This window comes from Poecilia mexicana, unplaced genomic scaffold, assembly GCF_051168715.1.
Source record: "Poecilia mexicana isolate PSO_F unplaced genomic scaffold, ASM5116871v1 scaffold_1, whole genome shotgun sequence".
NCBI lineage: Eukaryota > Metazoa > Chordata > Actinopteri > Cyprinodontiformes > Poeciliidae > Poecilia > Poecilia mexicana.
In genome coordinates, this window is record NW_028263370.1 from 13,642,767 (window position 1) to 13,666,438 (window position 23,672).

The following is a 23,672-nucleotide window of genomic DNA, read 5'->3' on the forward strand; positions in this document are numbered from 1 at the left end:
TAACATGAGTAGTGAATCAGCTAATCAGATGGCAGTAAAGCATTGAAGTGTTTTTGAATCTGGGACGGTTGGTATTAGACAGGTTGGTCTGAGTTTTTAAGAAGCAACTGGTTTAATTTTTACACAAAATGACCCAGATTTATAGAGAAATTTAAGAAAAGTAGAAAATATCCAGTGAGCCACAATCGCGTGGGTGAAAATGGTTTATTGATGACAAAGTTGATGAGGAGAATTGGTAGACTGGTTCAAGGCAACAATAACCAATTCTTACAACCGAGCTGTGCAGAATATCATCATCTCTGCAACAGCAGAAGACACCAGGTGCCATTCCCGTTAGCTGCCGGGCAAAAACAAACTGGAAAAATGTTACCTGGTCTGATGAAATTTGACTTTAGCTGCAACGTTCAGATGGTCGGATCAGATTTTGGACTCGGATCAGCATACCTGATTTAATGAACATGTCAGTGAGTTGTTCAATGTGCGTCAGTGTTCACCAGATCTTAGTGTTATAAATCAAATAATCACTAACCAGTTTAGAACAATCCAGTTCAGGTTTGATAAGTCTAAATATTTTCAACTTCAGATGATCAAAGTAGTCCAGACATCCTTAATGACTTACAGTTAACCGATTGGAAAACATATACTTTTTTTTATCTGGTATTTCACCGTTTTGTTTTCCTACTGAACATCCACAATATTGTCACACAAATTATTTTAAGCTATAAGAATTTTGTCATTTTTTCATGGGTCTTTCCCTTAATTCCCCAGTCTCCTGATGATTTCCTTTGTGTTCTCGTTGTCCAGGTGTCCCTGGCAGTGACTATATTAATGCGAACTACATTGATGGCTACCGCCGTCAAAATGCCTACATAGCCACTCAAGGCCCTCTTCCGGAGACCTTTGGGGATTTCTGGAGGATGGTCTGGGAGCAGCACACAGCCAACATCGTCATGATGACCAAGCTGGAGGAGAAGTCACGGGTGAGACGATGCGGTGTAATTACGCTGGAGTACGAGACAGCCATAACACGGTAGAATAACGACAATTCAACATACTCGGGTTTACCACTAGTGGAAAATACAAAGGTCAAGGAAGCTCACACACTGTGGAAGTGTAGTTAACTGCTTAAAGCCCATTAAATAAAGTGAATAAGACATTAGATTGTATGTCTAGAATGATTAATTGTGGCACTGGAAGCGACTCAGAGTCAACTGTAGCAGACTAAGAAGAAAAAAAGGTTTATCATGAAGGAACTTTATAAAGTCACATAAAATAATTTAAATTATTAGATTGTCACATACTAACAAGTTGCATCTGCAAGTTGACAGATTTATAAAGTTAGTGCATAGGTTTTCTCACTGCATATAGAGACGGGGTGTGTCATAGACTAGTAGGCAATCAAACGTACTTCATTAGGTTTTTGGGTGTTTTCTTATCAATTAGAAAGATCAACAAAATATTGCTTTCCACTTCACATGCATGTGAAGTGGAAAGAAAATGATAAAGAAAATGACAAGTAAAAAGCTGGAAAATGTGGCACACATTTGTATTCATGCCTCCTCAATCTGATACCCCTGAAGAAATCCTGCAGAACCAATTCAGAAGTCACGAGTTGTGGACAGCAGAGTTGTTATTCTTTTGTTACAAAGATTTGCCCTCATCAAAGAGAGCTAAGAAGAAAACTGTTGTTAAAAGAAAACCATGACTGTGAAGTTCTGCTGAAGTTCTGCTTGTGGCAAACTGTGAAGAGCCTGGGTAAGGCTAAACATATTTAAAAAAAAAAAAAAAGCATTTCTTTGGTCAGACGAGACTGAAACTTAACTTTTAGGCCTATATGTAAAACGCATCATGCTGTGGGGATCCTGGTCATTGACAGGAACTGACAAGGTAAACGGAGATGAACGGAGCTAAAATACAGGAAAATCCTGAATGACAACCTGAGAGAGGCAGCAAAAGAGCCAGGAGTTGAGCTGAGTCTCCCTTTTCAGCGGGAAAATGAGCTCAGTCACACAATAAAGGCTAAAATGGAATTTTAGAAAATGTCCTAGTTAAAGTCTAAATCTAAAAGCTTCTGAGAATCTGTGGCAAGACTTGAAAACTCTGTCTTTCAAATGCTCTCAACCCAGTTTGATTTGAGCATGTGTTTCTGTACATGAGGAATTTATTTAAAATGTTTGATTGTGCAAAGGTGGTACAGACAAACCCCAAAAGACTTGCACCTGAATTTTAAGCAAAGGGTGCGTCTACAAAAGTATTAAGGGCAGTTCCACATTTTTTTGGCTGTTTGTTTGAAATTCAGTGTCAGTCATGTATCCTTTTCATCCCCCTTCAGTCTATATGTATTACATTAAAACTTGTACTTCTATTATGACTAGAGTTAAAAGGGTACGAACACGTTTCCAAGGCTCTGCGCATAATCATTAGTTTTAAATCATTTTGCTTTGCTTAAAGCAGCGAGCAGCACAAGGCCACATGCAGTGGATCAGAACAGAATAGAGCAGAACAGAATATGTTGGTGAGCAAGGCCGAAAGGGGATTACAGACGCAGCTAAACTGCGGCCGGTGATGAATTAGAAAGTCTTTTGGTTCTGAGGCATTTTGCTGTTAACTGAATGTGCGCTTGAGTGAAAAACCAGTATAATGAGAATGTCATGTAAAAGTAAAATGAACAAGAATGGCTCGAGGTATGAATCATGATTAAGTGCTAACCAATTATGTCCAGAGTCCTTTTCAGAAAACGATCCTTTCTCCCCGTCTGTGCTTCTTCTCCTACTAACCTATGCTTTGTGTTAAAACTCTGTTTCCGTTTCAACCTTTTCCAACTGTCTCTGTTGTGTCTCTCTGACCCTCAGATGCCCTCTTATTTCTTCTCTAAGGCAAGATCTCTCTTTCACTCCTTTTCTAATCCTCCCTTTTTTTAATGCACCCTTATTCCCTTTACCTCCCTGTTCCCCCTGTTTGGTTTGTTTTCTCGGCTGTATTAAGTGATAATGCAGACTCATTTACCAAAACACAACATGTTCTGAAACGGGTTTTACTACATCCACTGTAGGTCAGAGACAGTGCACATGAATGTGTACAGTTTGCATGATCACAACACTTTTTCTTTTTTGTCTCCCACCACTAAAAAGAAGAGTAGCTCATCAGTCATTACATAAAATCCTAGTTAACATCTGAGGCTAAAGATTAATGAAGATTTTTTTTTATTTTATTTTTTTATCTGTGTTGTCAAGGTCCTGGATGGACATCTTTTAATTAGGACATATTTGCCTCTTTCCTTTCTTCCCAGCCCTGGACGGCTGTATATGTCTGAGTAGCGAGCTGCTCATTTGAGAAAACCATTTGATCTTACTAACACCTTTCAACGTTACGCAGTCTTGTATTTACCCATTAAGTATAAAGATGATCACAGATGGTTCCACCGTGGGAATCTTGCCAGAGCCCTTCCTCCTAGAGCAAATCAAGCCACAGTCTCGCTGCTGGGCCATAAATCTATGGTTAATATAGTCGTCACACCAGTTTCCTTTTTTATTCTGCCCTCTTTATTCGCTGGCAGCGCTCTCAGCCCCCCCTACGTGTACAACCATTTGTGTCCCTGCAGTGTCTCAAGGTCTGGTGGGAAAACAACAGTTGGAAAGCTGTAATTACAGCCTGAACATCCCAGGCCAAAAAGCATAATCCTCAGTTTGGAGCAGTGGAATGCAGAGCAAACTGAGCCGTCTTTGATGTGAGGACTGGAGGGATCAGCACATAACGTTTGGTTTGGCCTGGTTCTGCCAAGGCCCACTGCCGCCCCCCCTCCCTCCCCAAGCCCCCACCAACCTATTTTATCTCCTCTGGGATTTTCTTTTCTTCCCTTCTCTTTAGTTTCTGAAGCCGAGTTGCAGAACTACAAATATGACCGCCCTAGACCAAGAAATTCCAGGTGCTTTGGTGGTTGTGGCATGCCATGAGATTCCTCTGTAGGTATTTGTGATGGAGCGGAGGGGAACACGCATAGCCAAGTCTCGTCCCGGGCATTTTTACAACCAATAAGTGGTTCCGTTGGAGGATTCGTCAGCGGGTGGCCATTTTCTCTCTACTTTCTTCCTCTCGCTGTCACTGTTCGCTGCACACGCTCACTAAAACCCTTCTGCCGCCACACTCATCTGGTTCTGTGTGCATATATCTGTCTGAATTATTTAAAATCTCAAACTGATCTACTTCATCACTGTCCTCTCTTTTTTTCACTTCTTTTCGCACTTGTGCCCTCTTCGGTGTTTTTTCTGCAGAAATGTGCACATGTGAAATAAACAAGCTCTGCATCTCACAAGTCCTCGTCTTCTCCTTTGTAGGTGAAATGTGATCAGTACTGGCCAACACGTGGCACAGAGACCTACGGTCTCATCCAGGTCACTCTGCTGGACACAGTGGAGCTGGCCACCTACTCTATGAGGACCTTCGCACTTTACAAGGTAGCATGCGAAACAGCAATGCCTCTTTTTCAAAATCAAGTGTCCACGTGATATTTTTTGAAGAGAGATGCTCCTCAACACTGCCAATACTGATTTCAGATGATTCCAAATTATTTATTTATTTTTTTTAATGTAAAATAAATTATTTGATCAACTGATCAAAATTAACACATTGAAGTCTCGGCAACTCTGATTTCAGACATTTTTGAGATGGTAATTAGAAATGGGTGAGTTTTTAGATTGCTGAAATTGTTGAAATGATTTACCATGTAATACATTTGGTAACTGCATGACATTGTTCAGGCAGTTTTGTTTGTTTCTCAAACCCTAAAGTAATCCAGCAAAGATGCTCAGATCTAGAAATAACTGTTAACTATGAACACAGGCATCTATCAAAAAAAGATAAGAAAAGAAAATCTTTATACAAAAATAGACTAAAGGTTCAACGCAATAAATTTCTCTGAACTTACTTTTTTCAAGTAATTTGTAAATATTTTTTCTACATTTAAATTTTCAGGAGGATAACATTTTTTTTTTTATCTTGATGATTTTAAAATAATTTATTAAAAGAATAGCTGTATCTCAATCGGTGTTTGATCTGCCCTCTCTGCTCCTGCAGAGCGGCTCTAATGAGAAGCGTGAGGTTCGTCACTTCCAGTTCACAGCCTGGCCAGACCACGGGGTCCCCGAACATCCCACCCCGTTCCTGGCCTTCCTTCGCCGGGTCAAAGCCTGCAACCCCCCAGACGCTGGACCAATGATTGTGCATTGCAGGTGTGTCTGATTTTCTATGATGTCTCATCAGCCACGGAGGTGCGTTTATGCCTATTCAGTGAATGCAAAAGGAAAACGAACTCGATCCTCAAGATGTTTTTGAGGGGGCAGTTTGGGGTTTTAGTTTATGAAAATCAGCCAGAGTTGGAGAACACTTGTTTAAAACTTTTTAGACAGCCTGGAATTACCTGCCAATATGCAAACCCCAGACCACCATGACTGGCTTAGGCTCCCGGATTCCTTTCTTAACAAAATTCACCATCTCAAACATTTCCCATGATTACTTTCCAGTGTTGAAAATTGGCCATTCATGCTGCCGGAGAAGCCGGGTTCGTAAGTTTACATTTAAATGAGTTGCTGTCTAAGCAGCGGGAGGCTCATTTGCTGGATGGAAGAAGATTCTGAAAACGTGTCATTACTGTCACGGCACAGTGTCGAGCTCCAGAGTTGGAAAGAAACAGCTATTTGCTTTTACCAGTGAGCGAGAGAGAGCGAGCGAGAGAGGGGAGGAAAAGAAAAGATAGAGCTGAGTGGGGAAAATATGGAGCAGAAGCTCTCAGGAGGAGGAATTAGTGGAGTATGGACGTGGAGGAAGAAAGGGAGGGGGGATCGGACACAATGATTGAGAGAAAGTGGTACCAAGGGGAGTGGATGTTAGAGGGGGAGATTTGTGCAGAATGGGAGAGAAGGTGAAGCGAAATCCTGGACGCAGTGAATGAAAATGATGAATTAAAGAATCACGGAGATGGGGAGAAAATGGAGTGTAAAAAAAAAAAAGCAAGAATGTGAGTGTGAAAAAGTGGCGGTGCTGGCGTTTGAGTTTTGGACGGGTACTTAGGGTGAAGATAAAGAGGCAGGGGGATGAATGAGGGCAGGAGGCTGCCAGGAGAGGAGCTCTTCCTAATCTTCTGTCGCAGTCAGATGGAGTATCCAGCAGGATTATCAGTCAAATTTAATTATCTCGGCAAGACTCCATCATGATGGGCCTTAACACTTCAACCGGCCTCGACGGGCCTGATCTCATTCCACCTGGACAACACGCACATGCAGAGTAATATTAATGTAATCATATAAAGGGTTCTGTATTCGCTTGCAGAAACCTGCTCAGTCAGGTCGTCTCGCCGTTTAGGTACCAGCGCAGCAGAAACGTGAAGTGTTTGGGTCGGCAGCTAAATGTATTAAATTTCTGGATTATATGTCGATGGGGGTGATATGATTATGATGCTGACTCACTGCTGATTTCGATTTTTTTACATGCCTTGTTGGTACTGTCGCCAGTTGGCGTCGTTGCCGTGTTTTGCTTCATTTAGGCGCCAAATACCGGAGCTTTCCAAGCTCAGATTTAGTGCTTACATTGGTCTCATCCAACCTAGGTGAGACAATCACATCACCATCTGTCGGCCCATTTATTCGTTTATTTATTTATTATCGTTGTAGCGCCGGTGTGGGCCGAACCGGCTGCTTCATCGTCATCGACGGCATGACAGAGCGCATCAAGCACGAGAAGACTGTCGACATTTACGGCCACGTCACGCTGATGCGCTCTCAGAGGAACTACATGGTCCAGACGGAAGACCAGTACATCTTCATCCACGATGCTTTGCTGGAGGCCGTGACGTGCGGGAACACCGAGGTCCCCGCCAGAAATCTGTACTCCTACATCCAGAGGCTGACACAAATTGAGCCGGGAGAGAACGTCACTGGCATGGAGGTGGAGTTCAAGGTAAGGACAAATATGTGCACCACCGAAGAATTTATTAGATGTAAGATGATTTGTTTGATTTATTAGATGTGTTTGTTTTATACAACAAATAAAACAAACATGACATGTACTAGCTTTGGTAGAAGCAACCTATAAAGAATCTGCAAAAATCACCTTAAATGTTTGGGAAAATCAACCACCAAAAGTATAATAAGAAAAAAAGTGTGTATAAAAAAATAAGTTAGGAACATTAACAAATGAGAAAAATTAAATAACTTAATAAATTGTATATAAAATTGTATTAAGATAGAAAATGGAAAAAAATAAATAATGAAATAAAAAATTAAACTTGGTAAAGCAAAAAGACTGGAAATAAAATGAGAAGTTAAATAGCAGTGTGAATGGATGAATGTTAAATTCATACTATTGAAAATGATAATTTGTCACTCTGTGTCACTCTTTTTCTTTTTTGGGGGGATGCAAATCAAGCCATTTATTTATTTTTTTCTATATTTATTGATACTTTTGGCAGGATTCGTTCTCCATAGGAATGTTTTGACCGTTAACCTCTAAGCCTCTTTCCTGTCTTATTAGTTTTTACTAGTTCTTTTCATTTCAGTTCACCTTAAAGACGTTGCTACATGAATTAAGGTTGAAGCTCAAGGCGGCTGCTGGTTTGCAGCTCTTCCTTGTGAGGCTTGAAATATCTGCTGCTACCAGAGAGGATGGTGCCTCTGAAACATGTTTTTTTTTTGTTCTTTACACAAAGTTGTACTTTTGTAAACTTTGAGTAAAAAAGTTTACAAAAGAACTTTTGCTGACTTATGGAGCTGGTTTAAACACAGAAAACACCAGCAGAAAAGAGTTGCTCTGAAGCTGTTTTACTCTTTTAACTTTTTTACTCTGATATCCACTTCATCTGATAAGATCTCTGAAGGCTTAACTGATCTGGCTTTCTCAGGTATACATAAAGCAAAAGCAGGTGGTTCAGATTTTTCCAGGAAACATTTTTAAGTCTGCTCAAACGCTCAGAGGGCAAAGTCAACATAAAGCAACGCCGCATAGTCTCCTTCCATGAAATGGCCCAGCATTCCCCTCTTAATAGCAGTGGTCTCCTTCCAAAAGACAGCGAATAGGAACCAAAATGCCAGGATCGTCTCTTTCGTTGCGTTTCATCTTGGTGGAACACCCACGGGACGTCGCGGGTTTCCATCTGAAGCGCCCACCACTAGAAAAACACTACAAAGCGCCGGGGATTTCTCATGGATGATGGGTGTCGCATCCAAACGCATAAAAATCAAAGAAAAGCTGAAGCATGTGTGTGAGAAAATCAACAAATGCGGTTTCGCGGCTCCACGTTTAAGGCGGCGTATTTTTTTTTTGTTTTGTTTTTTTTTCTGTTTTCTCCTTGTTCAACATTTTCGAAGCCGATATTGGCATGTCTCAAATGGGGTGGTAAAGACGTCGTGTTTGTTTGCTGATAAAACAGAATCAAAGTCAGCGCAGGCGGCGTGAAGAGTTACTGCTGTTGATGCTGGAAAGCCGGTTCGTTGCCGTAGCCGGATGACTGGTGGAGCTGTGGTCAGGGGGGCGGATTTTCTGTCTCAATTCGTCTGTGAGAAAACAAGGTAGAGCTGGTTCTTTCGCAGCCGCTCACTTAACCGGACCCCATTGTTCCGCCAGCGTCTGCGGTTTCTCCCTCAGCCCGTTTTTCTGTTGTTCTGTCTCCCATTTAAAAGCCATGTCATCCAATAGCCGAGAGTCAGGGGAGTATTCCCCGTGTCTGCACATGTACTTACATAAAATCATGGTTTGATTTTAAAAAAAAGAAGGAAGAAAAAAAAAAGACTTTGTCTTTATTTTTCTTCCTTAGGGTGAGGGTCTTTTCTTTTATTTTTCTACTTTTTTTTCCCCCTTCCGGTGCTAGTTCATGTGTGGTTCACATATGTGAGCTGAGACAGTGTGGGGCCTTGTGGTTTCCTGCACCCCAACTCTTGATTTTCTCCTCTTATTCGTCTCATTATATTCGCCCCTTTCCATTCCTGAACCGCTGCCCCGATCCCTTGGAGTTGCCCCCGCTTTGTTTATTCAATTTAAGATGTCTGGCTAAATATCCTGAGGCCTGCCTGGTTTAACCAATCTTCCTGTTTTACTTATGCAGGTCGCCAGAGGATGTCCAGACCTTGTGTTGAATCCATTTCAATACGCTTCTTGAATTTGTTTTCACTTTTTTCCCCCTTCAGTTGACCCACAGCGTTACTTCGTAGACTCTTATTTTGAAACGTTATCAAAAGGGTGTAATTTTGCAATGATGTAATATAATGGATGTTGTGTTTGCTTCCAGCGTCTGGCCAGTGCCAAGGCCCATACGTCTCGGTTTGTGAGTGCCAATCTGCCATGCAACAAGTTCAAGAACCGACTGGTGAACATTATGCCCTATGAGACGACGCGCGTGTGTCTGCAGCCAATCAGAGGGGTGGAAGGGTCCGACTACATCAACGCCAGCTTCATTGATGGATACAGGTGGGTATGCTTGAAATTGCGGTTGCTTTTCAACAGCAATTTGAAGGGTGCGCTACACATCATGCGCTTTTGTTTGCAGGCAACAACGGGCCTACATAGCAACCCAGGGCCCCCTGGCTGAGACCACAGAGGACTACTGGAGAATGCTGTGGGAACACAACTCCACTATAGTTGTCATGCTGACCAAACTGAGAGAAATGGGACGGGTACGTCAAAGACTAACATGCATAGTGGAAGTTTTTTTTTTTTTATGCCACAACCATAAAATGGACAACTATTAGTCATATCCTCTGTAAATCTGTTCCTTATGGCAGAAAGTTGAAAGAAGTTACATGTGTAGTTTGCCACAAAGCATCAGATGAAACCATAATTGAACCTTTTTGCTCCACATACAAATCTCTGTGTGGTAGCAAAGTAACACCACACATCACCCTAAACACCCTAAACCAGGGGAGTCACACTCAATTTCACAGAGGGCCACTTCAGCATATTGGCCACCCTCAACGGGCCACATTGACGGTACAAATCAGGAGTGCATCCCTGCTAAAACACACCCCAGACAAAAGGTTGACTTCCCTCATTCAGTTCTGTAGAGGCTTATAATGAGTCAATGGTCCAGGTGTGTTAGAGAAGGAACCATTTAAAGTTGCAGATGGTAGCTCTGGAAAACTAGACTTGGGCACCTCTAGCATAAATGTATAAAAAAAATGTTAAAAATAAATTAAACACCACCTCATATTGTTAAATAACTGATTTTATGTATTGAAGTTTTAAATATTACATTTGAGTTTCCATGGATGTAAAATTACTGCTCAGTTTAAAAATTACAATATTTAAATCAGTGTTTAAAGGTAAGCAAACAAATAATAAAAACAAGTTACATGGGCAGACATTATAGACTTTATGCAAAGATTTAGTCTCAGAGGCAACTGAAATCAATTAATTAAAAAAATCCTTTCTGAATATCATCTCATGGTCTCTGAACTAAATGCGTCTTTCTGACAGCGTGTTGAAGAGTTATGGACCGGACGCTTTGGAGCGTCTGGTTAGGAAGCGCATTACAAACCTTTGGTTGAAATGTAGTTTGTAGTCAATTCGTGCTCAAAACCTATTTTAAGTCAATCATTGGCCTATAAAATGCTGGGGGGGCCACATGCGGCTGGCGGGCCTTGAGTTTGACACGTGCATTACGCCATAGAACTGCCAATTGGTAATTGAAGTAAAGTAGCTTCAATTTCAAAGAAGCCTACATTGAAGTCGATTGGCAATTGAACCATCACAAAAGAGGAAGGCTCTTGTTGTCTCACTGCACCCCAAAAGATGCATAACCTACAAAAACCGTTTGTCTGGTTTTGAACCAGAGACCTTTTGTGTGTAAAGCAAACATGATAACCACTACACTACAGGAACTGAACTTCTCTGCTTTGTTTCAGTTTGAGGTTCCAAAGTTGATGATGTTAGATGCAGCGCATGAAAATTTCAACTGAGGCTTGCACTCAGATGCCTGGATTCAGAGTACAGACCATGACACCACAGAACCCTTGTTGCCCTTTAGTAAACACCTGTGATGAGTAGAACATGCAAAATCTGTTTCTGTCTGGTTTCGAACCAGAGACCTTTTGCATGTAAAGCCAACGTGATAACCACTACACTACAGGAACTGAACTTCTCTCCTTTGTTTCGGTTTGAGGTTCCAAAGTTGATGATGTGAGATGCAACGCATGAAAATTTCAACTGAGGCTTGCATTCAGATGCCTGGATTTAGAGTACAGACCATGACACCACAGAACCCTTGTTGACCTTTAGTAAACACCTGTGATGAGTAGAACATGCAAAATCTGTTTCTGTCTGGTTTCGAACCAGAGACCTTTTGCATGTAAAGCCAATGTGATAACCACTACACTACAGAAACTCATGCTCTTTGCAGTGTTCCTGGTAGATGATCCACATTTTGTTAGAGACTAATGTCAACGATGGGCATGGAACAAAGTCAAATCCTTATACCACAGATCCTCTCAGGAAGCACAGTAACTTGGTGAACAAACTGTCAGACTTATAATTGTGCCCAATTTCACATTACAGTCCATAAACTAAGCCTGGGATCAAAAAAATTTATTAAAGATGTCATTAGCAGAGACAAATGGTTCTACAGAGAATTGGTTAAATGGCTAAAAAATAAAATCAATACTTACAAATAAAAGATGATTCAAAAATAAAATTAAGATATTAAATAAAAAAAATCTCTGAAATACAATCACTTGAAAATTAAAAATGGTTCAAACATAATATCAACACTTCAAAATACAAAATCTCTGGAAAATAAAATATTATGTATGTTGTTTTGAAAAACATTAGAATATAAGCACTTTTATCAAATCTTCATTGTGGTAAGATCATGTAAGTTCTTCTTAAATCCATGGAAACTCAACAATTTGTAAGGTAGGTGAGTTAGCTCAGCAGGTTAGAGCACCGTGCTGGTAATGCTGAGGTCATCGGTTCAAACCCCACATGGGGCAATTCATGTGTAAGGTCTTTCAGACAATCAACACTTCTAAATAAGGGTTCAAAAATAAAATCAACACTTCAAAATAAATAAGGGTTCAAAAATAAAATCAACACTTCAAAATAAATAAGGTTTCAATAATAACATCAACACTTTACAATTAAAAAAATGGTTCAAAAATAAAATCAACACTTCAAAATAAAAAATGGTTCAAAAATAAAATCAACACTTTAAAAAATGGTTCAAAAATAAAAATCAACACTTTACAATAAAATCAACACCTTAAAATAAAAAATGGTTCAAAAATAAAATCAACATTTTACAATTAAAAAAATGGTTCAAAAATAAAAGCAACAGTTCAAAATGTGTAATGGTAACTGTTTCTGTCTGTTCAGTCCATAAACTAAGCCTGGGATCAAAAAATGTATTGACTATGTCATTAGCAGAGACAGAGGTTTGGCTAAAAAATAAAATCAATACTTACAAATAAAAAATTGTTAGGAAGCGCATTACAAACCTTTGGTTGAAATGACGCGTTAAATTCAAGTCTCCATTACAGACCAGAGAAAACTAAAGAGAATGCAATGTTGTGTTAATCCATTTGACGAACCGGTAGTTTATCTTGAGGAAATAAATGACGATGCAAAAGTTAATTAGACTGTAACATGCGCAGTCCGCAGCTCAACCACTACGGACGCTGCGAAGACGTAGAAACCGCAGGAAGTAACTCATCCAGCGGATTTAACAAATGGAGCCTTCTTGGTGCAAGTTACCCAGGAGAGCGGAATTCTGGAGGAGCTGCAGACGAAACATCTGTCCGTTTCGGAGAAGCAAAACCACGCAAAATAAATAAATAAATAATCAATCCTGGTAAAAGCACACACCGGACCGCACAGGGTAAAACACTCACAGAGTTCAGTTGATCTGTTTGGATCAGACAGATCCAACTGACTGATGAATTAGCGCAGATTTTTCTGCAGATGGGAACCAGGAGGAAGTGCATTCAGACCCCAGTGATGCTAATTTAAGTGAAGTCGCTTAATTTAATTTATTAAAAGTTATTGGGGTGGTTTTTGTCACTACGAGAAAAATGTAGATGTAGTTTGTAGTCAATTCGTGCTCAAAACCTATTGTAAGTCAATGTCGGCCTATAAAATGCTGCGGGGGCCACATAAAATGACATGGCGGGCCACATGTGGCCCGCGGGCCTTGAGTTTGACACATGTGCCCTAAACCTACTGAGACACCATCATGCTGTCAGGAGGCTTTCCTTCAGCAGGGAAATGGAAACTGGTTGGAGATGAGGAGAAAATGGGTGGAGCTAATTACAGCGCAATCATGAGAAATATAAAAGGACACATAGAGGTTCATCTTCCAGGAGGTTAAGAACCATAAAACAACACATTCACACACATGCAGTGTGAATGTATTAGAAGTGTCCAGCCCTAAATCCAACAGAGAATATCTGGGGAGACTTGAAAGTGGCTCTTCACGCTCTGATTTGACTAAGCTTGAGCTATTTTGTTATGAACAATGGGTAAGAAAAAAAAAAGGAGTCTTTAAATCTGCAAAGCTGTTAAACGTGTCCCAAAAGACTTGATTGACTGGATTTGTTATTACAGCAAAAGTTGCTTCTGTAAAGTATTGACTCAGACAGCAAAATACAAATTCAGATTTTCCTTTGTTGGTATTATGCTCAATTATGCACCACTTTTCGGTCTATCACAAGCAATGACAGCAAAATACTTAGTTTGTTGTAATGCAGAGGTGACAAAGGCCATGTGCTTAATCAATGTCCCGGTGTAACACAACTGAGTCAAATAGCCCAATTTGCTCATTAGCGTTTACTGAAGTTCTGCTAATGGACCTCATTACTTAATTCAGGTTTGTTGAAGCAGAGACATTTTTGAAGGTTGCAGGACACCGACTCTCAAATACTGGACTTATCAAAAATGTGGAAAAAGTTGCAGAGCTCTGAGCACTTTTGCACAGCACTGTACAATTGAGATTTGCTCATGATAAAAAGTCCAAAGTTGTTATGCTTTTAAAGTGACACCCTGAAACTTGATGTGGCGATCTGAAGATAGTGATTTGCGTTGTTCTCTGCAGGAGAAGTGTCACCAGTACTGGCCAGCAGAGAGATCAGCCAGGTACCAGTACTTTGTGGTTGATCCCATGGCTGAATATAACATGCCTCAGTACATCCTCCGAGAGTTCAAAGTGACTGATGCCCGAGTGAGTCTTCTTTTTTCTTCTATGCATTCGTGCTGGTGTAGTGTTTTGATTTATGCACAAAGACAAGAAAACCCCCTCAAACCACTTACCTTCTTCATTCAGGACGGCCAATCAAGGACGGTTCGTCAGTTCCAGTTTACCGATTGGCCAGAACAAGGAGTGCCAAAATCGGGAGAAGGATTCATTGATTTTATTGGCCAAGTTCACAAAACTAAAGAACAGTTTGGTCAGGATGGGCCAATTACTGTGCACTGCAGGTAGGAGTGTTTTTTCTTGTTGTTTTTATTTGTACCTCAAGTCCCTGTTGAAATATTTGTCTAGTCCTACATATTTCTAAGCATAAGAAATGGCCAACAATGCACACCGTGGCATTTGGAGGAAAATGGAGAAACTTGGAAGCCTGGAAATACCAGATGTGAAAGACATAAAGGGTGATCGTTTGCCGCACGAGGGATTGGTGCAGTTCACAAAATAGATGGCATCGTAGGGAAAGACAATCTGTTAAATATTGACGCAACATCTCAATACGTCACCCAGGACTTTAGAGCTTGACACAAAAATGTCTTTTGATATACAATCACTTCAAGCATTCTGTCAAATTAGTTGATCAGAACTGGGAAGATGTGTGCAAACAACACAGCCTACAAGCATGACTCAGTTACATTCATTCTATTAGGAGCAATATTCCAAAATTAGAGCGAAATACCCAAAACGAGTTACCCAAGTCATACAATGCTAAAGAAATGTCCGGAAGTAACATAAAGAAATGGAAACTTCTTCATACATCCTTTTAGTATTTAGTAAATCTAAATAATGTTGGTAATCCCATTTCATGTAAAAAAAAAAGAAATATTAAAAATCATATTGTGAAAAGCAAGTTAAATATTTTACATTGTATGTAAAAAAAAAAAATTTTATCAACTGTTTGAAATTAAAAGTAAGTGTCCCTTATTTGAAAAAGCGATTTGCTACCTTGAACCACAATGATTTAAGAGGAACATCCAGTCTAGTTCTCTTTAAAGCTTACTGACTGATAAAATAGAAACCATTTCTACAAAAATTCATATCTAACTGGTTCCCCATCTTCCAACAGCGCTGGAGTCGGGAGGACCGGTGTGTTCATCACCCTGAGCATCGTCTTGGAGAGGATGAGGTACGAAGGGGTGGTGGACATCTTCCAGACGGTCAAGATGCTGCGCACACAGAGACCTGCCACCGTTCAAACAGAGGTGAGATTATAATATCTAATTTGACATAAAAAAAAAAACATCAATACATCTTTATTATGTTTCATTCTTAATCCATGTTTTCTTTTCCCCTCCCACCAGGATCAGTACCAGTTCTGCTACCGGGCCAGTCTCGAGTACCTGGGAAGCTTCGATCACTATGCAACATAAACACAGTTGCTGTCTAGTCTCGCCCCATTCAGCCGACTGCTCCCTTTTTGTAGTGTCACACACAACCTGAATACACGCACTTGGCTGGAATGTGTGCGTGAAGATTTCGCCACCACCTACAGAGTCTAAACGGGGGCGGCGGACCACCGGCTTATCCCCCCCGTTCCCAGAAACAGCACTTCTAACTGAGCCATAGCGATCCTGCTCGACCCCCGGGGGGCGAGGGTGGGAGACCCGTGTCGCCCTCTCTCTGCCCCTCCACCCAGTCCAAACACAAACACACCTGTGGGTCAGTCTGAAGAAGCAGCTTCAACCACTGCTCCAAAACAAAATATTAAATATAGATTTTTTTTTATGATGATGATGATGATGATGAATACGTTTTGGTTCCAGTGCTTCTGTGAGCACCCAGATTGCTTTGTGTTGTTTTCGGTGTGGAACTCTCACCTCGTCCACCACCAGTGTAGCATCACTAAACTGAAAAAAAAAAAAACAAACAGGACCAAGCGGCGGGAAAAAGTTGGAATTTTTTTCTATCACGAGGAGCGCCAGGTTAAAGTCTGCGCATCCACCCGATGGAATCCTCCTGGGCTTATACGCACCGGAGAATTGCCAACAGAAAGAACTGAGGACACAGAGCACACAGTTTTAAAAAGACAAAAAACACGTACTTTAAAAAGGAGCACCAAGGAGTATTTTTCTTTCCTTTTCTTTTTTTTGTTTTTTCTTTGGTTCTGGATCATGTTGGAAACAGACTTTTGTTTCCTGCGAATGAAAAGAGGACATTTCTACAGTAATAAGCACCACCAGTTCAACCTTATTACGCTTCACCATTTCAAATAAGGGAAGAGAGGTTTAAACAGCAAAGCAAAACATTAATTTAGTTTTTTAGAAAGATATGACTATTTAGTTTTTTTAAAAAACAAAATGGCACATTCTGTTATTGTTTTTTCTTTTTTTTTTTTTTTTTAGCATTTTTGTCCCCACCGTCTACAAAAAACAAGGTATGAAAGCTGTTGCCATGTTTTTTAAAGCGTACAATCAAATCCAGCGTGGAGGATGTTCACCGTTTGGTGACAAACGCCACCTTCGAGTGTCACTGTCACGTACTCTCCACCTCCTATCTTTGTGAAAACACTCACGCTCAGCGGCTTAATATCTCAGCACATGCCTGTCTTGCCTAGCAGAGCAAGGAGACGTGAGGACGCGGAAAGTCCCACCGAGTTGTGCGTTTTTGCTCATTTGAAGCCACCTAAATCACAAAAAGTGCAGAAAGCATGTACAGCAGGCAAGACACGACGGGGAGGGGAGAAATCAACTATTTATGTGTCCAAATAAGCTTTCACAGAGATTTCTTTACCAGAGAGCGAGAAAAGGATGCAGGGGGGTCTGGGTTTTTGGGGGGAAGGGGGCAAATTTCTCACTGGAATGCTCACCTTAGACTTTTCTCTCTGTCTGATTCAGTGTGCAATAAGTAGATGTATTATATATTTTTGTGTCGAGTCACTTAACTGCAGTTATACGCCATGATGAGGATGATGTTGATAAAAAGGTGTGTCGTTTACTCCAGATACAAGATGTTTTACACTCGATTTGGTTCAGTGTGTCCGGACAGAGCGTCACAACTCCGGAGGTCACGTCGAAGCGAATGAAATGATCAAAGTCACATTTCAAACAGCATCTATTGAGTATTTTTGATTTTAGATTTATAGTGCCTTATATTACACGCCTATTTTGATAAAGTTACTTTAAATGATTTTTTTTTTTTTTTTTTTTTTTTTTTTTGTGGGTGTGTATATATTTTATGTACGTATGCTCGTGTGTATGTGATCTGAGTGTTTGTGTTCATGATTTTTGTTCCGGTATGTGAAAGTGTTTTTTATTTTGTTTTTTGTATGTTCAGTTTTTTGGGTCGTGAAAATGTCAAACTGAAGGTTCCATGTGGGTTGGATGGTCTTTGCTTCGAACCCAGCAGCTGCTTCACCATTGCTCTTTTTTATTCAATGAGTTATTTTTTACGACTCAGTTACAGAAGTTTTATCTGGATTAAATGATCATTTAGGCAAAATGAAGTCTAAGCTGTTGCTTGCAAGAGTTTTATGTGCAGCTCTTTGCAAAGGTATTCCCTCCGTTAAGGTTTTTTAAATCGTCACATTGTAACCCGCAAATCTCAGTGTATGTCCTTAGGCTTTTAATGTGTAAGTCGTGCGCATTTGTGAAGTGGAAAGAAAATCACACAGTTTACTTTTTCTTTTTTTTTTTGCAAATAAAAATCTGAAAAGTGTGCATTGTATTTGTTTTCAGCTTCTGTAAATCAACTTTTTCTGTGGTTGCGACTTTGAGCTTTTGATCTCTAGCAGCTTGGTACATCAAGGGACTAAAATATTTTCCCATTCTCGTTTGCAAAAATAGCTCGAGCTCTGTGAGACTGAATGGAGAGGAATTGTAAACTTTTATTTCAGGTATGATAGAGATTCTCATTTAGATTTATTCCCTCAGCATGACCCTGCCGCCGCCTTGATTCACAGTCGGGATAGAGCATTCAAAACGATGTGCAGTGTTAGCACTACATGACATATTAATCTCATCTCTTTTTTTGCATTTTTACTAATTTCCAAAGATGAAACAAGCTTTTTCTCTACTGTTCTCCTCTTCTCGCCACATTTCTATAAAAGTCAAACTTGTGGACAGCTAATAATTGTTCCATCAAGAGATTCTCCCACCGTGTCTGTTTAGTACTCTCCTTGGGAAGACAGCCATCACTTTAGGTTTCAGTCATAGATTGGAGATGTTCTACGCTTGGGACATAACTTTTTTTTAAACGTCTCCTCTTTCTACCTGACCTGTCTGCTATGATTCTTGGTCTTCATGATGATGTTTGTTCTCCGACGTTCTCTGATGAATCTCTTTCGCCTTCACTGTAGTCATTCTGAGATTAAATTACACACATATGGACTTTATTTAAACTTGGTTACTTCTGGTGGCAGTGAGTAGCAGTGGATTCAAGTATCAGTGTAATGGCAGTTGAATATACATATGCATGCACTTTTTAGAACTGTTAAAAATGAAAGTCGCGTATCATTTTTCTTCCACTTCACAATTATGCATTGTTGGTCTACAGCATAAAATACATCAAGGTTTGTGGTGGTGCTGCGACAAAATGTGAACATCTGTAAGGAGTACGAATACTTCTGCAAGGCAGCGTACACAACTCTTCGCAGGGAGAGTTCGGTTTGCCTGACAGAACGCTTTGGCCGCACAACGGCTCCGCCAAGCAAGAATTGCTCAGCTATGCAGTTATCTACAACAAGATGAACAACAGAGGAGCTCTCTGTCAGTAAGAACAAAATCGACACCATCGTAGCTCACCTATGTAACCCACCTGAAACCACCTGAAGTCAGTCAGCCTCCTCATCTGTGTCCCTCAATCCACACTTCCGTCCCCCATTTCTGTGTTTTTATCCGATCATGACGAAGGCAAAGAGAAGTTCAGGTGCTACCAACACAGAACAGATGTAGTCACATTTTTTTTTTTTATATATATATATCTCCATCAACGCTTGACCGCACAAGAGACGGTCAAAAGTTTTCCACCATCTAGCGGTGACCCTGTTGTCTTTTTTTATTATTATTATTATTTCATATGCATGGTACCACTTCTGAGATGCCCCCTATTGGTCACGCCGCTTAAGGGAAGACTTGCACTTTCTCTCTTTGTACTATGCACTACTAAGATCTCTAACAGCCCCTCCCGCTACGCATCCTCCCCCCCCCCGCGCCCCAAAAGGAGACTTACTTGAACTCTTTAAAGTGGATTGTGTAATGCTCACACGGTTGTGTATATGTAAATAACACAAAACACAGAGTAATTGAGATGCATAGCTAAACGGAGAGATAAAGTTAAAGAGACATTTATGAGATATAGAGAGTGATATCAAAGTTGCACCTGAAATCACGGTTTTACGGCACAGCTGTATTGTGCAATACGCCACTTTGTGGATTTGTTATCCCACAAACAAGAAGTTTCACTAAAAGCTTGTTCTAAATACCCCTTCCCTCCCCCCGTTCCTTCAAATGTGTCATGTAGATGGATAAAACTGAAGTTTATAAATTGTATAAAATGAACGTACGATGTGTTGCTTGGGTCAGTTGCCACCAATTGGTCTGTACATGTAAAACATTTTTTTATTTTTTTTTTTCATTTTGTTACGGGCTCTGAGTCAACAAGTGCTTTTTTTATTTTCCTATGTTGGTTCTCAGAGCGTGTGGAAAACACAAAAACCCAGTCTGTATGGAACTGGGACACAGTCTGTATGAAACCTGTGTCCCAGATGGACACAGGTTTCATTTGTTACAAATAAACTCAAGTGAAATGATTGGTGTTGGTGTGATTTTTGTTTTAGCAGCAACGTGACAATTTTAAAAAGCAAATTTTGGGGAAATTCGTATTACGGTCAGTTTGACAGCTGCAGAGCTCGTTATGTAGGGTCGAGATATGTTCCGGAAAAATTGGGAAAGTTGGAGGTGAAAAATGATCCTGCAGAACAAATCTTCATATTCTTCTAAATACAAGTGCAATGTCATAAAATATTATAACAATTGGAACATTTCCTAACATTTTGACTTTTGAAGCATTTTAGATATTGGTCCAGTGATAACCGGTAAGAATGTCATGTTATTTTTGATACTGATTTAAGTGAATTTGTTGCTCAGGTTTGTTTTTTTGTTGTTTTTTTATTCTGACCATAAAATATGTCTCCAGCTTGTTGGTGATGAGAGCTGCAATTTTAATTTGAAGTCTTGATTCCATACCACCACTTTTTTCTTGGTCAACAACAAAAAAGATTACAGGAATGTGACACAGACGTTTTTATTTCCCTCCAGTTTGTGAGAACTCTGTCACTTAGATTATAAGACTTAAGAAATCAGATGTTTGCAAAGTCAAGACATCATCATCTAGGATTACACTTGTTTTAATACATCTATTTTTAATCTTATAGTGTATGGAGAATTGACTTCCCACTCATTGTTCTGATATTTACAAAACACAAATAATTTAGTTACTGTAAGTCAGACAGTGAGGAAAAAAACAGTTGCCTTCTCACACAGTGTATAAGAATATTTAGCTTCAACTGTGCATTTGAGCCTCTGTGGATATAACTTTGAAACTTTGTGGATAAAAAAAAATAAAAATAAACAGCATAGCCTAATCTGTGAGCTCAATTGTTGTATTTCGGATTTTCAGTGTGCTGCGAAAAGAGCAAGTTCAAGTTTATGATGAAAGCACCCCCCAAAATAGTGGAGATTTTCCTGTGAGTAATAAGTTTGTTTAAGCTTTATTTTTCTTGAATTGTAGGACATTATGATTAAGGCCAGTTAGCAAAACGCTGAAAGCGCAAACACAGGAGAGTTAGCGATCAGAACCCTGAGAATATGGTCAGAGAATAGGTTTTGTGCCTATAATAGCAACCTCTTATTTGAGCTCCTGATTATTTTCACTCCAGCACCAAGTTTCCAGGCATATTTGTAGCTCATTTCACTTTACAACGCGCCAAGCGAAAACAGAGTCATGAAAAATTCACAGTGGAGTCTCAGATGTCGGTGTTCGTGATATGCTGACGAGAAGAATTTCTGATCTTTTCCTTTAAACAACAACCTTGTGAAAGGTTCATACTGCGACACAAAATAAGTCTTTGGAAATGTGGGGGGGGGGGGGGGAGTAGGAAAACCAAAGCTGCTGTCTTTGTTATATGAAGGATAGAGCCTATTATAATTGGCAATAAGTAAAAAAATAATAATATTGCATCCAAAAACATAACTTTCCCAATTTATTTGATTATACAGTGCAACATATTCAATTAACATTATCACTATTATTTCATTTTCCATTTTATTTCCTATCTTATTTTCTTTAATTAATTAGTTTCTGTTTTTATTTCTTTTTTCACTTCTTTTTTTGCCTGTCTTTGGTTTCCTTAAAAACTTGTGGGAAATAGAACAGGGGACATGTTAAATAGAAAACTACTGTTTTAAAAACGGGGTCAAAACACAAAAATAGTCTTTCCTTTTGCTGCTTATTTTGGCATTCAAATGCAAAGTTATGGTGTTGTGCTCAAGGTCATAAAATCTAATTTTAAGATGATTAAAATTAGATTTTAATCACCTAAGTATCTTGACAGAATCTGTCAAGATACTTAGTTGTTTTTTAGCAAATGAGTAAAAAAAGAAAGACATCCACTTTATGTTTTGGTAAAGTGTAAATATAGCTTTGTGGAAAAGTTTACTGTGACTTTCTGGTCACAAAACGATGTCCCCAAGTTTAATGACAATCTATCTCAATACTACAGAGAGTCTTCCTGCAGAAAAGTCTATTAACTATTTATTTATTTTGTTTCTCACTTGACATCTCCTTTCCAAAGCTGAAATTCATAACATGCAAAAGCACTCATCTCAAAGCTCTAATTTACAACGAAATCCAAATACGTCAAGGACGACCAAAACTTTACAAGAAGGTTGCCAGATGTATTTTAACAGGCTGTTTATTGAGTGACGCGAACCTTGTTAAAATGTATTTTCTTATGCTGAAACTGTAAATATTGGATGAATTAAGGCGAGCTTTCGAACGGCAGACTTTCTTTTAAAGGTATCATGCAGGATGCCACTCAGTTTATGTCCTTGAACGAACGCATTATCACCAACCAGGAAACAATAAAACAAAACCATATAACAGCAACTCAGATGAGAGAGCTTAATCCAAACACACTGCACAGCTTCATGCTTTACTCTCTTTCGTTATTTTGAATTTTTTCCCCCTTTGCTAGTCGTAAAATGCCTTCGAAAAGCTAATTATATCCCCCCATTTTCACTCTTTCTTGTTATTTCAGAGTTTACTATCCAGCATTTGACTTGATGTTGGGAAGTTTAATGAGCATTCCTGCCTCACAGGGCCTCAAGTCCTGCAGTTCTTTCAGTCTCGTTAAATCCACATTAGGAAACAGATTCGGGCTGTGGTGGAGAGCTGAAACTAATGCTCACTTATGTTTGACTTTTTATTGTTAAATTACAGCAAAATGGCTCCCGGTGACTCCGCAGAGCTGCAGAGGGAGAGTCTTCAGTCCAACTTCAAAGAAAAACATCTAGCTAAACTAATGTGTCTCAGCTTCAAGTTCAGGTCAGGCAGTCATATTCAGTAAACTTGAATGTGCATTACAATGACCCTTGTCATGTTTGAAGATAATATTTTGAAATTAATCTTTAAGTAGGTTTTAAACGAGCTTTTATTAAGCCTAAATTAATGTATTGAAAATGTTAATCTCAGAAGTTATTTTATCATCAGCTGTTATAAAAACATAATTTAATAAAGACTTGAAAACATGGAAAATAAGATCTGGCTTCTTTGAGTCCTTTTTGCTCTGCAGACCTTTTTACCTTTGAATTTGTCCCACTGGCGCCAGTTTTGACCAGTTTCTGTCATGAACTGCGAAGACTGACCTCTTCTTAAGTGAGGGAGGTCTGCAGAGCTCTAGATGTTGTTCTGGGCTCTCCCCCCTAGATGAGTTATGATGCATACATAATTTTGGTCATTTTATATGCAATAAAACCAAAAACGTAATCGAGCCAGTACGGCAGTAACCCGTAACTTATTTCCTCATTGGTAAAATGTTATTGCCGCAAATTTTCATGACATCATTGGCAATTAACTACATTATGCTTGAGCATTAAAAGTCCTTAGAAAATGCCATAAATGCAGAAGGCAATATAATACATACATAAGGAGCACTGCATTTCTTGGACATTTTCTTTCCTGCAGTTTGCTCATAGACAGAAACAGATGATGACTTAGTTAGAATCTTCAATCATTCAAGAATATTTACTATGCATGTAGTAAATATTGACCACGGTTTGAACATTGTTTGTTAGCTGTTTTTTCTGTATTTCCTGCTTTGATAACTGTTTAAATTATTACTGGAAAGTACATTTGGTAGTCAGATCGCTTAGTGGAACGACCAACAATTCAGGAAGAGAACAGTGGTCATGCGATGTACATGTCTAGTTTAAAATGGACAAGATCATTAGGTTATTGG

General features: G+C 39.5%; 1 protein-coding gene across 1 annotated transcript in view; it reads left to right on the forward strand.

The window, feature by feature from the left end:
* ptprdb (protein tyrosine phosphatase receptor type Db) overlaps positions 1-19,964 on the forward strand; it is a 227,288-nt gene extending 207,324 nt beyond the window's left edge. The window contains exons 33-42 of the mRNA XM_088004866.1: positions 805-980; positions 4,335-4,454; positions 5,074-5,228; positions 6,666-6,951; positions 9,275-9,453; positions 9,533-9,659; positions 14,066-14,191; positions 14,294-14,448; positions 15,285-15,420; positions 15,520-19,964. Coding sequence (XP_087860992.1) covers positions 805-980; positions 4,335-4,454; positions 5,074-5,228; positions 6,666-6,951; positions 9,275-9,453; positions 9,533-9,659; positions 14,066-14,191; positions 14,294-14,448; positions 15,285-15,420; positions 15,520-15,588 — 1,529 coding nt within the window. The 3' untranslated portion in view covers positions 15,589-19,964. The remainder of the gene's footprint in view (positions 1-804; positions 981-4,334; positions 4,455-5,073; positions 5,229-6,665; positions 6,952-9,274; positions 9,454-9,532; positions 9,660-14,065; positions 14,192-14,293; positions 14,449-15,284; positions 15,421-15,519) is intronic.
* The last annotated feature ends 3,708 nt before the right edge of the window (positions 19,965-23,672 follow it).